Below are 15,541 nucleotides of genomic sequence, written 5' to 3' on the forward strand. Positions count from 1 at the left end.
TTTACGTTGAAATATCTCTTACAGGAAAAAACCTCTTTAAAGCCTCACATTAAAAATTCATATTTCTCTGGGCAGTGCTTTAGTGAAATGACTAAAATGTTACATTTTAGAAAATGTTATTTCCCCCCCTAAGTTTCCTGAAGAGAAAGACTCTGTTGCATCTTTAAAATATCAGGAACGTTATGACACAGCAGGGTAAAAGCAAGAAAAGACTCAAGTCTTTCCTTCCAAATGGCGTTTTTATGCTGTACATAAAAAATAAGTTAATGATGCAGTGTGTACTGGGGTAATTCACTCAAATTATACACCATTTCTTTTAAGATTCCTGGTTCTTAGCACTTCTGCATTCCCAGAACCCCTTTGCATTGCTTTCTGTTTTCCTCTGTTCTTCATTTATATTTCTGTGCAGTAAATTCCAGATGATTTTCTCCTGCTCAGCTTAACTCCTCTGCCTCTCTTCAGGATAAAAAGGATTTATCAATCAGCATGCACAACTAGCAATTCAGGTGAATATTATGTGACACGACCATCTTACCATAGCCAGGGTGGGGACTTTTTTGTATTAAAACTCCTCTGTACATCTAAGTTTTCATTGTAAGTGCCTGATGCATCTTCACAGACTCAGGCTTTTCAAAGGAAATCAGAGGCTAATTTCATGGACAGAAATTATCATTAATTTCTGTAAGCTTCAGCATGTAGAACAACAGAGGCTTATGAGTCTTGTTTGAAATCAGATATAAATTATTCGGAAGTTGGCTCTGAAGTGCTGAATATTTCCTTTTAAATAAAATGATCATGGAATCATAGTGTGGTTTGGGCTGGAAAAGATTTTTAAAGGTCATCTGGTCCAACCCCTCTGCAATAAGCAGAGTCATTTTCCAGTAGACCAGGTAGCTCAGAGCTTCATCCAGCCTGATCTTCAACGTTTACAGGGATGGGACAGTTACCAACTCTCTGGGCAGCCGGGTCCAGTGTTTCATCACCCTCATTGTAAAAAATTTCTTCCTTATATCTAGTCTGAATCTAATATCCTCAGGTTTAAAACCATTACTCATTATCCTGTGACAACAAGACCTACTAGAAATTCTGCCCCCATCTTTTCTGTAAGCCCTCTTTAAGTACTGAAAGGTCATAGTGAGGTCTGCCCAGGCAACCTCACTCTCTCAGTCTGTCTTTCATAGAGATTCTCCTTCACCTTTGTGACCCTCCTCTGGATTCACTCCACCAGGTCCATTTTCTTCCTGTGCTGGACTACAGCAAGGCCTTGAGTGCCACAAATAGCATTCGTATGTTTGTGTGATCAAATACATGGACACATTAGCATGTCAATTTTTAATTACATAAACAAATTAATATCAAATAACTAATGTTCCAAAGGAGCTTTTTAAAAATACTGGCCTACTTGTCTATCACTGCAATACATTTATTTGCATTGTAAAACATTCTTTTCTAATTAGACTGTAAAAATACAAGCTCTATATTTTGCAAAACTGGAACTTTTGCTTATGAAGTGATATGTTCTTTTTAAAGCGGCTTCAATATTCCAAATACACTGAATTCTTAATATGCTGAATAGACTACTTCAGGCTGGTTGATGGGTGCCATATATAATTGGATATAGTCTCCAACATGATCTATGTTTGAAATAAGAGAAAATCCCAATTATTACTTTTAATATTTTTTTCTTTGAATTATGGGGTGTGACTCCAAGTCCACTGAAGTAATTGAAAAGCCATCCCTTTATTAGAGAGGTTTCTGGATCAGCCTGCTTCTCCTAGAGTCATGCAGAGAACCTCTCTTTTACTCACCTGCTTCTTCCAGCTACTGTTCAGCTTTGGGGACATATTTCAGCTCACTCTTTATGTTCTGAATCTCTGACAAGTTGACAGCAGGACCTGGAAGTTTCTTAGCTCCTGGGAGCAGTTTCTTCTCTTTCTCCTCCTCTGTTGAAGCAGGAACATTCTGCAGAAAAGGACACCAGTGATCTTCCTGCTGCAATAGCAATCTCTTGAACACGAGCACAGATCAGTTATTTGAAAAACAGGAAATCATATTTTTATACTAAAGGCAATCCCATTGGAAAATGGGGTGGAGGCGTGAAGAGATAGGTTATTTTGTTGGTTGTTGTCTAAAATGTCTAAAAACATTCTAAAAAGAATAGAAGATGCTCAGTGTAGAGGAATGAGGTTTAGATTGGGTAAGAATTTACAGTGCCAGGCAATTAGTAGAAAATAATTGACTGGAGAATTAAAGGCGACTTCTAGTCCTTCATATTTTAGATGACAAAAAAGTAGAAGAACCATTTTCATTATCTAATTCCTTTGAGAGTTTGACAGTTGCCAGACACTTGGAGAGGAAGATCATCATGCACTTGTGCAGCTCTGGAGAAGAGATATGATAGTAGGTTATGGACTCCAAAAGCTCTATGCAAGATCAACATGAGTTGAAATTCAACTTTTCATAACCTCAGTTACAAGACCAGAAGGATTTTTGTCATTTTATGTTTGAATTAAGGTAGTACTGCATGGCTATTTTGCTGACACTGTAAAAATGCCAGTTAAATAACAGCAATTACACAATAGTGAGCAACTCAGCTAATTTCCCAATGGACCACAGTTTTTCAGTCCTTGGTACTTCCTCAGCTGTACTATTGCTTCTAGATGAGTGGAGCAGGTATTTTAGAGCATTTCTGCTCTAGACTGGGTAATCTTTTGAAGGAGTAGATTTCCAGACATGAGTTTACTGTTGTTCTAGCCTGTTGTTTATTTTATAAAGCTGGCATACAGGAGGACTCAAGTACATTTAGAGATTAATTTATATTTTACTACAAATAATTAAATTATTAAATTATTTTTAATTTTTGATTAATCTGTGAATGTTCCCTTGTCATGGGCTTTTTAGATTTCAATCATGATTTAGATTTATTAGCCACCCTTCTTGAAAAGGTGTATTAACTGTGAAAAGTCAATTCTTAATACTTGATTTAATTTTTAAAAGTCCAACATTACTTGTCAAATATTATTGGCCACTTTTTTTTCTCTGCTGAGTGATGGATTACGTGCTAATCAGGAAGAAGACTCTGCAATGTTAAGTAGCAAACAGATAAGGTATTGTAAAAAACTGATATCTTCTTCCTATCTGATCTTTTTAAAGATCACCAGACATAAGAAAAGGACTTTCTTAAGATCACCAGATATAAGAAAACAGAAGTGATTTTATTTTTTGTCTCAATAGACTTGTATTATCTTTTCTCACATTTTAGCCAATACACTATTAGCCAATACACTATTGTTTTCGCTAGATCATTTCAAATCCCAGCCAGTAATTCAGCCCCAGGTACTATATGTACTGCCTGATATCTGGTTTAATGATCTAACATCCTGAAAAAGTAGCAAAGCACAGCAGGAGAATAAGTAAATTGATACAGAAGCTGTTTGGAAGGATGCACAAAATTGTATCAGCAGTCAAAGATGCCATGAGTTTATAATGTTTTCTTTGACAGTTCTCCTAGCTAATCTGAATAATCAGGGTAAACAAGCACTCCCTGAACCCCATAGAGTTTATTAGTACATAGCAGAAACTATGTAAAAAATACCATTTCAAGTCATGTGCAATACCATTCCTCTTGTAGAACAAGTGGTGCAAACTTCTCCCACACTTTGGAGACTTTGTGCTCCAGAATTTGCTGTCGGCATTCTCTTCTAGCCTCAGGTGTTTCCTATTTATGACCTCACCACTCTCTGTATCACTCACTCCCTGTGCAACACACAGCTGAGATTAGACTATGGCCTTCAGTTTTATGGAAGGAAGCCTGAAGAGTGACTAGGATATACAAAAAGGGTTAAAAAATACAAGCATGGGAATGCTCTGACTGAAGAAGAGTTCTTCTCTGTAATTCCCTCCCTCCATTTCTTTTCATGCTAACATGTCTGCTCCACTGACCTTCAAAAATATACATTCCTATCTGACTCCACCACCCCTTTGAGTAAAATCCATATTCCTCTCATCTCCTATGTCAAGGCTTTAAAACACAGTGGAAAATGCACTGTTAGCAGTGATTATGCACTGTTATCAAAAGTTGCATTCATCTCAAACTGCTCTGAAAAATCATGAGCTGCATGGCATAACTTATGGCAAAACTTAATAAGATGATAAAATTGAAATGACAAGTTTACTGGTAGCATTTTTATTCTATTCCTATAACAAGATCCGTTTCTGTATTGTTTGATCCCATTGGTTTAGTTGAGTACTGGCCACAAAACCTAGGCCAAGAACTTCCATTATGTCTGTCTCATATAGAGTATTCATGTAGCTGAGAAACAAAGCAACATTCAATTGCCCAAAAAAATGTAATTATCAGCACTAGTCATTTATTTTATTTCTCAAACACTACTAGAATTCATACAGGCTATATTAGTTTCTGCCTAATAACATGCACTCCTTCACCAGTTTAATTATCGCAGAGAGGATATGCTTTGATTTCTTTCCAAGGGGGAAAGCCACAATATATGTTCAAAGTAATTTTGTATGTTTGTTTTTTAAATCTTCTTAAGAGCCAAGTCAGCCTAGGTTTGATTACTTTAGGAAAGTTCTCCATAAACAGAGCACGGTTTATATCAAAATATGGCAAAATTCAGGAAAAAATCTGACTGAGACAGAAAAGGAAGAATTGGCTCTTACATAGCTTTTCCTACCCTTGGCTGTGAGGAGCAGCGGGAGCTCTGGCCCAGCAGGATGAGTTCTCTTGTGGGGTTATGAATCCAAACTAAATAAACTGGCCAGGAATTCAGGAGCAACATCTTTTTTTATCTTGCCTGGAGTATCTACCACTACCTTTTCTTCCACTGTTGGTGTTAGGGTCTCATTTATTATCAAAGTTAATGGTAAATAAGAAACTTTAAAATAATTCAGAAATATGATACCTGTGTTTAATCATAGTCTTTGTGAACAATGTTAGTTAAAGTATAAATTGAATTTCATATTCAAAACTCAGTGTTAAACACTTCCTGTAACATGCACGTATGAAAATAGAGAACTCAGTCTAAAATGGAGTATTTTCACCCCTGGGCAGGTAAATGGGTTCAGAATTAATGTTTTAACTTGAAAGTGTCTTCACATTAATTTTCTTCTTGTTGATAAACCTTCCAAAAATGGTTGTGTTTGAAAACCTGTTCCAATACTGTTAAAATGTAACAATAAGTCACACCACAGGGGGACAGGTAGCAGCAAAGTCTTCCAAAGCCTTGCTAAAACTTTTCCTGCTGTATCTCATCAGTTCCCATCTAGACAAATACTGCTGGTGAAATCCTGGCTCTCTCTCCTGACAGCAGATATCATCCTGCTGGGGAAGCAGAACTACACACCTTCCAAACAGTTTATACTCCTTTAGGTGCCTTGGCACCAAAAGCAGAACAATTTACACAGTTTAAGTGTTAGTAAGTTGCCATTTATTTCCATGAATGATCAGTGTATGTTCAACTGTGGTACATAAGATTGATGTGCAGAGGTTTTTTTTTTTCAAGGCTTTTTTCCATTTTATGACAGGGATTCTCCTCGGGGGGAAAAAAAATCAAAAAACCTTGTTTGCTTACCTCCTCCACTTCTTCAGGTGTAAATTCTTTTCTTTTATGAGGGTGGCCCGCACCAGGTCGAAATGCTCCCATTGGGATGTTAATATTAGCCTGTGAGAAGGAAATTGTGATGCATATAATAGTGACTGATAAATACAGTTGGTAAATGGCAAAACTCAAAAGGAATGGGACAAGCATATAGACATTATCATGGTTTTCAAGCACCTATGCCTTCATTGTATGCATCATCACACCACTCCTGTGGATCAAGAAGTGTTTTGATCTCCATTTTAAAGGGTGAAACTGAAAAAAACAAACTAGAAAGCTGTTGAAGTTCTGCATTTTAGACTAATGCTTCCTGATTTCATTCGACTTTAAACAAACTCGTACTGGACACTAAAGTGCCTTTAGGCACCTGGGTCTGCTTCAGTTTGATCAAGGTCAAACAGAAAGTGAGTGCCAAAAGTGACATTTAAGTGTAAATCATGCAAATCCTTCAATAACAACCAATCACTGGACCACTCTGCATTCTCCAATGGCACCAGTTTTCATCTCACCTAATCACAGGTACCTTAGAAGAGAAGCCTGCCCTGAGTCAGCTTAAGCCATAAGTATTTCAAATGTGATTTAACAACAAAATTTACTCACGGTTGCTACGAACTGCAAATACTTAAACCAGCACCAGCACTGGGCAGACCACTGGCCCCTGGCTTCTGCAAAGTCCCTCCAGAATTATACTCACACAACTGCATCAGTCTCATCTTTTCTCTGGGGCAGAAAGCTAGTGGCCATAACATAACTGGGGCTGATAATAGATATCTTAAAAGTAAAGATTTTGGGGAATAGAATGGCACAAAACTCTGCTTAGGAAAGAGCAGCTGAAAAGTATCCACTTTCCAATGTTACCCAGCCAAGATTATTTTAAAAGTCAAATGGCATGATCAACTAAATGCACAATTTATACTTATTCTTATCTCGTGATCTGAGAAGAGAAGCTGCTCTTAGGAAATGTCATCAAAATATCATGACTCCCACTGATAAAACCAGGGGGTGAATTGGTAATGTTATGGAGCGGAAGCAGAGAACCTTCTAACAGCAAGCTCTGTTCTCGTCCTTTACCATCTGACTGATCTGCACTAAATGAAGACAAATAATCCCATCCTTCTGCTCAAGGAATGGTCTTGCAGATAGTGCCCCACTTGGGCAACCACAGGAAAACAGCCCACAGTTTTAAATAACAACAACTGTTCTGACAGCTGTAATCAAATGACGTGCAGATTAAGAATCTATCTGCCAAGAAATGAACGCTTTTCCCTGTATTCTACTTACCTGTTTCCCATTATCTTATTTATGCAAGATGATGCTGTAATTTCAGTGGGGCTGCCAAATACCTGCAGCTCACAGACAACCAGGTATTTGTTTCATAAAGCCTTCTCACTGGGCATTAGTTTAGATATTGTGAAACTTTTCACCTGCGCTTTGTAAGTTCCCAGGAGACAGGGCATTTTCAGCTTCACAGTTCCTAACTCATCCTTTCATTTATGAATGGAAAAGAAAACAGCTTTGCTATTTCTAATTTTAAGTAACTGCCCCACCAGACTCTGGTATCTCCAGGCAGCTTCGATTTCTGGAATGGGAAACTTGTCTGCAAATTACAGCTAGCATGGTCATACAAGTTTGCAGAGTTGAAACTTTAGGAGATAACTCTCCTTGTGGTGCACATCCTGAACTTGGACATTCCCTCCTCTTGGAGGCAGCCAAAGCAGAAGCCAGCCTCCCACGAAAGACTACAGCCCTTGCATTTCCCACTGTGACTGACAGAACAACTGTGACTAAAAGTGGTTCAGAAGGCAAAAAATTAACCACTAAGTCCCAGGCTGCTAATTAAATTCAATAAACCACTCTTTGGTCTGCTTCAGCACTTTCCCAGTAATCTGTGTCACATGAAAGCAGTTTATACTTTTTTATCTGCAGTACGGACATTCACATCAGAGTTCAGTCTAGAAGTGTGCAGTCATGACATAAAAATGTGGTAAAATGAGTATCCTTTAAGACATAGTTAAAAATTGTATGGATCTGATAACACATACTGTAAATTAAATTATTTCCAGTATGAAATGAAAATATGACATTTCCAAATAATTCCTGACCATAGGTACCAAAGTCCTGAGCTGTAAATCTCTCTTAAACCAATGCTGGTCCTGTCTCGCAGATGAGCAGCTCTGTAATGGGTGAGCCAAATCCTGTACACCAGCATAGCTCTGCAAGGACTTCTGCTGTGATCAGCACAAGTACCCAACTTTATTTTAAAAGTATGTTTCAAGGCTTTTGTTGCCTGTAAGTTGAGATCGAGATATGACCCTAGGGGATCTCCATCCAGTAAAATGTTAAATAGGAAATTTTCTGTTTCAGACTCTGAAAATCCTAAATTATTATTTCTTTAGACAGACATTCTAGGTGTGATTGTTATGTTTAACCATAATGAAAACTACTGAGTTTGCCTCTTCCTTTGTTTGAAGGACCTACCATACTGTGTGCCATTGCAGTTTTTGCAATGACTGGGTAGGTATGTGCACTGATATACTCTTCCGGGGTCCTTCTGAACAGACCAAAGGAAAAATACCTGTAAAAATGACATGCTAATATATTACTGGCTTGACTCAATTGAACCTGCACTTAGAGTTTTTTTGGTGTATTCTTATTTCTGTTTAGTAGAGAGAGGGTGTTAAAATTAGGATACAACTGATGCAGCTGTGCATGAGTTGAGGATTTTTATGGGTAAGTCCTCCACAGCATCACAGCCGTTCCTGGCTGTCCAGATGGATGAATGAGTAATCCAGAAAGACATTTCTGTACAAACATATTCAATTAAAAAAAAAAAAAAAAAAAAAAAAAAAGGAGAGAAAAAGAGAAAGAGGCAAAGAAAGAGAGAGGAGGGAGGAAGGAAGGAAGGAAGGAAGGAAGGAAGGAAGGAAGGAAGGAAGGAAGGAAGGAAGGAAGGAAGGAAGGAAGGAAGGAAGGAAGGAAGGAAGGAAGGAAGGAAGGAAGGAAGGAAGGAAGGAAGGAAGGAAGGAAGGAAGGAAGGAAGGAAGGAAGGAAGGAAGGAAGGAAGGAAAAGAGAGATAGAGAAAGAGAAAGAAAGAAAGAGAGAGGGAGAGAGGGAAAGAGGGAAAGAGGGAAAGAGGGAAAGAGAGAGAGAAAGAGAGAAAGAGAGAGAGAAAGAGGGAAAGGGAAAGAGAAAGAGAGAGAGAGAAAGAGAGAGAGAAAGAAAGAAAGAAAGAAAGAAAGAAAGAAAGAAAGAAAGAAAGAAAGAAAGAAAGAAAGAAAGAAAGCTGTAGAAAAAGCTTAACGAAATCTATAAACAAGCAAACAAAAAACCCTAGAAACCTCCTTACCCTTACCTCGGGAGAAAGTCAAGAGTGTTCAAAGATAGAATAACTTTCAGTCAGAGCTGCTCAGAGCCTTTTACACACTGAGAAGGAGAGGTCAGCAATTGTTTCCAGGAGTTAACATATTTTGGTCCTCTATTGCCCCAAACTACTCTTGGGAACCAGTTGCTGCCCTTAACTCTCACACATCTGTATTTAGTAGCTATTGAGAAGTGAACATTTTTGTCTATATCTAGTACAGTCAGAAAAAAGTCATTTCAGACACAGAGCACCCTGAAACACTTCAGTCAGTGAGGTGCCATTACAATCATTGCTGCAGCATGATGTACATACCCCAGGGCATGTCAGTCCTATTATACCAGCATACAATAGCAAGGGATCTTAATATATGAATCACAATGTATAAAAGTAATGTGACATTTTGAGTCATAGTTCTTATGCTTAAAGCGTAATAAGCATCAACTCAAGTGCAAGTCTCCCTACTAGAACCACCCATGGCACAATGCTTAATAGATATATTTTAAATTTTTGCTGTAATTTTCCTCACAATTCAAGTTACCTTTGCAAAAAATAAAGTTTCTTAAAATATTAAACTTAGTGCTTATATTTAATGCATTTTTTTAATGAACAACCTAGGAGCATCGTTTACATTTAGAAGTTGGAAGTCATCCTAGAAATAAAATGCAGCCTATCATTACATCTTTATGAAAAAAATGTAAACCAATTAATTCCTGAAAAATGGAGTTTAAATGCAAAATGTAAATAAATACTTTTCGGCTATTAAAGATCTATATTTTTTCATTAATCCTACAAACATTTCTATAGTCATTGTAAAAGAGAGATGAAAATTTGAACTGAGTGAAAGCACAATTCTGGCAAAATGGCACTTTTTTTTTTAATTTCTACAGAATTAGAGCACAGTAGTTTGCATGCCTATTTCAGTAGAATTGATGATAGTGATGATGATGATGACAAAGAGAATCTGCATTTTCACAGTGCCTTGTATCTTCAGTATGCTGCCTAGCTCCTGGGTAAGTAATCTTGATACTTCAGTCCATTACATTAGTATTATCTCAAGAAAACAGAGAACAAAGACTTCAAAGATTCAGTTTTGTCTTTCTTAGGTAAGGCAACTTGAACTCGTCGTAAAATTTCATTGGAAGTGCATTTTACAAAATACACTAGAATTCTCTAAGATTCTTCAGTTCAGAAGATATTTTGGCCTTTTAGTAACATGAACTAAACACATTCTTCATGACATTACTTCATGATGATGTTGGGATAATTCTCCAGCTGTTTCTTTTACAAGTATGCATCAATCAACTCCATCCTTATAAGCATATACCATTGAAGAGATATGTGGCAGACAAGAACCTTTCAAATTAAAAGATCAATGTTTCTTTCATTTTCCTTTAGCTTCTTATAACCCTTCTTAAACAATTATTTGTACTTGAGGGGTTTTCTCCTTTAGAAATGCAACCATGAAAAACTTCACAATACCCATGTTATCTTTTTAACCTGTAATTCTCCCAGCATTATATTGGCTTTGTGGAAAATCTAATGGTTGCAGGAATTATTTTTACTTAACAGTTATACAGATGCATTACCATGTTTTGCTTAGATCATCCTCCAACAGGCATAACCTAACACTGCAAAGACCATGCAAACAAGTGATTAATGAACCTATCTGATCCAGGATTTTTTATCAGCTCAGATCAAAAAATGATCCCCAGGTCACACTTTTTCAGTGCTTTCATATCTACTAAGCTTTTCACTTTAACAGAATAACCCCAGCTAGCACTCCTGTGGTGCCTTGTCTGAGTAAAAATGCAGTCTGCCAAGCAATGGAGATTGGGATTTATTATTTTATTATATTAAAAACATAAATGCTATCTCTTACCTGAATGGCTTTGACATGTGATGCTGGTTGTTTTGACATTTTTACGACAGAGGCTTATCCCTGCAAGCAAAATTGGAAAGTGTTACAGGCTCTGACATTCTGATAGCTATGGAAGATAAGCTAGAACTTAACCCATGCTGCCTCTTGACAGGCATCCATTTCATCTGCCCAGCTCCTGTTTCCATCTCAGTTTCCAAGTTGCTTAGTTATTCCTTCTGATATCAGAAGGAGACAGAACACCTGAGCTTCACCAATTAATCTTTCATAGCCACAAATGAAGCTATCTCTTTCACATTAAAAACAATAATGAGTAGAGATAAGGAATCTCTCAAACCTTAACAGCACTGTAAAACGAATAAGAATTAAGGAAAGCTTTTGAGGATAAACAGTGTATGATTAGCCCTGTCACAGTATGTATGTGGGAATTATTAGAATTTTCAGTTTAAGCCTTCTCTCAAATAAAACATAAATTGTTAGAAAATATTGATAAATGCAGACATAACCATTTTCTGACACTCGAATCCTTGCAAACCTTTAATGTCTGTGGACTGAAAGTGATGAAGATGGTCAAACAGAAAAATTCTCCTTGACAATTGCTAAGTGCACAAAGTAGCCTCCCTTCAAAGTTTTAGATCATATAGATTCATCAATTTTCTTTAGCAATTGATAAAATAACATATTTTTCCATATAATTTTATGCAGGTGGAGAAACACGGACTGATTCAGTATTAACATACAACAGCAAAGGGAAATACACCAAAGTAAAAAGGAAGACATTTTATTAGCAAATTATTTGAAACAATGTCTCAGTCTTTTGTTCTCTCATTGAGAAGTTAGATTTTAACTGAACTAGACTTTCATCAAAGTCTTGTTATTTAACTATTATAATATAAAATAAGGTAATTCTAAAAGTTGAGAAATTAATTCACCAAAGAAGTCACTGATCACCACCAAACCACAGCACATTTTTGATACTGTATTTAACCTTAGATAGGAAGTAATGAGAACAGAAATAAATTGTATAGGAGAGAACAGTAGAAATACACTGAGAAATTAAAAGTGTGTCAAAGATTTGGGTACTCCAAACAGTATAACTGCCACATGAGACAATCCCCCCAAAAAACATATAGATGAGTTATAGCTTGGCTTCAACTTGGAATATCAGCAATATCAGCCTGAAATCATATTTTTGGGACTGACTTGAAGACTTCCTCCTGTATATTCTCACATCCGTTCGATCTGTGTACGATACTAAGAATTAAAAGTACAATGACCTGCCATTAGAGGTCTCCCTCTGGTAACACTCTCAGCTGCAAAAAGTGCTGTCCAAACCAACCCAGCATTCAGTCAGAGCAAAATCATGTTCATAAATTGCCTTGAGTTTAAATTGCTTCCACTAAATTAATGAATCAGAAAAAATCCCACTGTGCAAAATAAAGCAAACATTATTTTAATGAGTTTTATATTGTGGTTTTATATACACAATCTTAAAATGAGAGGGAGTTTAAAAAACTTCAGAATTCACTTTAGGGGATGCAATCTCGAGACACTGATGTTCATGACAAAACAATCTCAGCCACTAATGTTCATGACAAAACTCAAACAGATTTCAAAAACACAAAAGGATTTACTATACTCTTTGTCCTTTATTTTAGAAAATCTTTATTAGGCGTATAAATAACTGTTCCACTGATCAGTGAGTGTATTCCAAAATAAACAAAACAATCCTCCAACTGACTGGGAAGATAGGAGTCATAATACAGAATGTTGAATTAATTTTTAATCAACTTCTCATCTTTCTAATCAGAATGAAAAATGGAAACAAAAGCACCAGAAAATAACATGAAACATTTTGAAACACAGCAGATCTACTTCCCAAGGACTGTCACAAAGAAATTCTTGCCAAGATGTGCATGCCTATGCATTGTAAAAACACCCATACACACCTCTTGGGCCACTTAGAGATAAATGGCAAGGATTTACCCTGAACCTCAGCTTTAAAACAAGCACAGCATTAGTGCTCCTCAGTGAGGTGCTCTGGGTTCACAAGCAGTCGGTGTTTGAAATTACTGCAATCAGACACCAGTTCCTAAAGACGGATGCATGATACAATTGTGTAGGACTGCTTTTGGAGGAGGTGATTTTCCTACCAGACCGTGCTGTCCTCATTACCGCCACAGAAATCAGGACAACAGCACACTACTGAGTAAAAATAGATCTCTGGCTCTTTCCCTTTCCCTCCCTTCCCTGAATTTCCTTACAAAGAAATACTGACCATCAATCACAGGACAACAAACCTTAGATTACAGAAGCATCCATTACAGAAGTGATTACTTAGTTTCTCTAAATTCCTTTGTTCTTTCACCATGTGTCTCAGAGACAGTCAAGAGTGCTACACTGATGGTATTAGGTTATTTCTGGTATTCCAATCAGCTCTGCAAACTTGAAAAAAATCCCACTTCACCCTCATTTCCACAGCAGGATTTCACATCTCTGGCAGGCAGAGAAATGCAGACACGCAGCCTGTATCCCCCGGTGTCTTTTTAGCCTCCCCACACCTTACCTTTTACCTTTTATGGGCTGCATGCTGAGCCAAACTTAGAAAGCAATGGCAACGTTAGTTCAATTTGGAGCTGGTTTATGGCAGCCTTCCCTTGCAAATTCCCTCGATTTGCAGTGAAAGTAGTCATGAGCACGACTACTTGTGAAATACAAGCAGTGAAAGAAATTCGTGTTTTGAAGAGAAACTTTGTAAAACAAAGGAACCTATCTTCTATCTCTCTGCTAAAAATAATTTCTGACAGGGCTGCAGCAAGATAATAAGCTGTTTTATTCAATTTGCTTTAAATACTATGAGATATCATAATGCCATCTTTTGTAATGCACACAAGAGATGTACAGTAGCACACAGACAACAGCAAGAGCCCTCCCCCTGCCCCAGCTGGAAGCTGTCCTCTCCCCCCACTGAATGCACGGCATCAGGCACAACGGGCATTTTGGAGACAGAACTGCAGTGTATTATCTTATTAAAAGGCTCTGACAGGAACTACATGACTGAGACCCAGCCAGTACAATGAAAGAAGAGAAACCCCTACTCTGCAGCTTTCAGCCTGTTACACGAAAACTTACTACAAGCTCTAGGCAAATGTGGTCACATTTTCTGTAACACATACACAATAATCTTTGCTACAGTTGCCTGTTAAGCTTAGTGAAAGAAACCTCTCTTATATCAAAACCATAATGTAATATTTCACTAACTATAAAAAACATCTAGAAAACAATAACCATCTGCCTATGTACTACAATACTTAAACTCAGACACACTTCTTATGAGTCATGAGGTATTTAAGTGACTTTTTGTTTTAAATCTTTAGATCCCCACAGAATAGGAAGCAATAGTAATCTGTTCTGAATACTCTGATACAATGCATGAGACACTAAAATAGGCAGAAACCCACAACTATTGTAGTAAACTCACAGCAATTACTAAAGAGTTTTCACAAGGGTCTTTCAAGATTTCAATTGACCCCGTCAAGATTAGCTAACTTATTTACTTATATAAAAAAAGTTCCAAACCGTCAAGTGAGTATGCACACCTCCTTTTGATGCTGAAAGAGGTACCTTCTTCTACCAGCTGAGGTATTGACTGTGACCCTTTTAATGTGTCTGAAATAGCTCCGATGCTTTCAGCCTGGACGGCACTGAGTGCTGCTCCAGGCTGGAGTGGGACTCAGCAGAGAAGCGAAGTGTAAAAGGGAATTCCTGTCATAGCTTCCAGTTGTTATTCCTAAATATAGAGTTTGATTCACCCTGTAACTTGGTCCCCTGTGACACTTGACCATGGTAAAAGCAGGGCTCAACTGTCAAGCAGGAGGTGTTGAAGAAACACACCTTTAGGTCCATTTTCTCCTCTCCCTCTCCCTGTCATCCCAGGCTTTTCCCAAGTGCCAGGCATACAGCGGTAGTAGGTAACACAGAACTCCTTCCATGGCATTTGGGGCAGTGTGTGCCTCCCTACGCCACACAGAGAAGGAAATAATTATAAAGACATAATTATGAAGAAGTCAGCTCGGAGGAACTATCTCGGGGAGGTGAATGACACACCAACCTGACCGTATTGCTGCTGCTTTGGGAGCAAACTCACACAGCAGCTGCCCTGGGGTGCTGGCAGAGCCTTTCCCCCTGCAGGACAGCCCTGCTCACAGGGAAGGGCTCCTGTGCATGCAAGGCCATAGCAACCAGCTGCTGAGCCTGCAGGCATCGGCATGAAGAAAAGCCAAAGGAGGAGTGTGTGGTGAGTGTGTGTGTGTGTGTGTGAGAGAGAGAGAGAGAGCGAGAGCGAGAGAGAGAGCAAGAGCTGTTATAGCTCATGAGGGAAGTAAAACATTACACAGTTGTGCTCATGCTGGCTGGAGTATTGTGTTAGTGAGGACTACTGATGGAGATGTCACAATAAGTCGTGTGTGGGGCATATCCTCAAGTTTCCACTTGCAGAAGTGCAGATTCCTGGTCATCTGTGCATCCTGACAAGAATGAATTTCCCTCTTCCTCACTTCTCGGCTGTGCCTGATCTCCACCAGACCCACAACAGTAATGGTCACAAGAGCAGCGTCATTATGGGCAGTAACTCTCAAGGATCTCCCTTGACTTTCACTCTTTTGACCAACGACCCTTTTCATTTC

At 38.1% G+C, this 15,541-nt stretch overlaps 1 protein-coding gene across 2 annotated transcripts in view; it reads right to left on the reverse strand.

The window, feature by feature from the left end:
- SMPX (small muscle protein X-linked) overlaps positions 1–14,581 on the reverse strand; it is a 39,990-nt gene extending 25,409 nt beyond the window's left edge. Inside the window, exons 1-4 of one of the 2 annotated variants that reach the window (XM_066177511.1) lie at positions 14,456–14,581; positions 10,860–10,919; positions 5,592–5,681; positions 1,809–1,962 (exon numbers count right to left, since the gene is read on the reverse strand). In XM_066177511.1, coding sequence (XP_066033608.1) covers positions 1,822–1,962; positions 5,592–5,681; positions 10,860–10,898 — 270 coding nt within the window. In that variant the 5' untranslated portion in view covers positions 10,899–10,919; positions 14,456–14,581 and the 3' untranslated portion in view covers positions 1,809–1,821. Of the gene's footprint in view, positions 1–1,808; positions 1,963–5,591; positions 5,682–10,859; positions 10,920–14,435 lie in introns of both variants that reach the window. The other variant, XM_066177512.1, reaches the window with a different exon arrangement.
- Positions 14,582–15,541: the final 960 nt, after the last annotated feature.

The sequence above is a fragment of the Chamaea fasciata genome, unplaced genomic scaffold (genome assembly GCF_029207755.1).
Source record: "Chamaea fasciata isolate MVZ Bird 193981 ecotype frontalis unplaced genomic scaffold, bChaFas1.0.hap1 SCAF_2, whole genome shotgun sequence".
Lineage (NCBI taxonomy): Eukaryota > Metazoa > Chordata > Aves > Passeriformes > Sylviidae > Chamaea > Chamaea fasciata.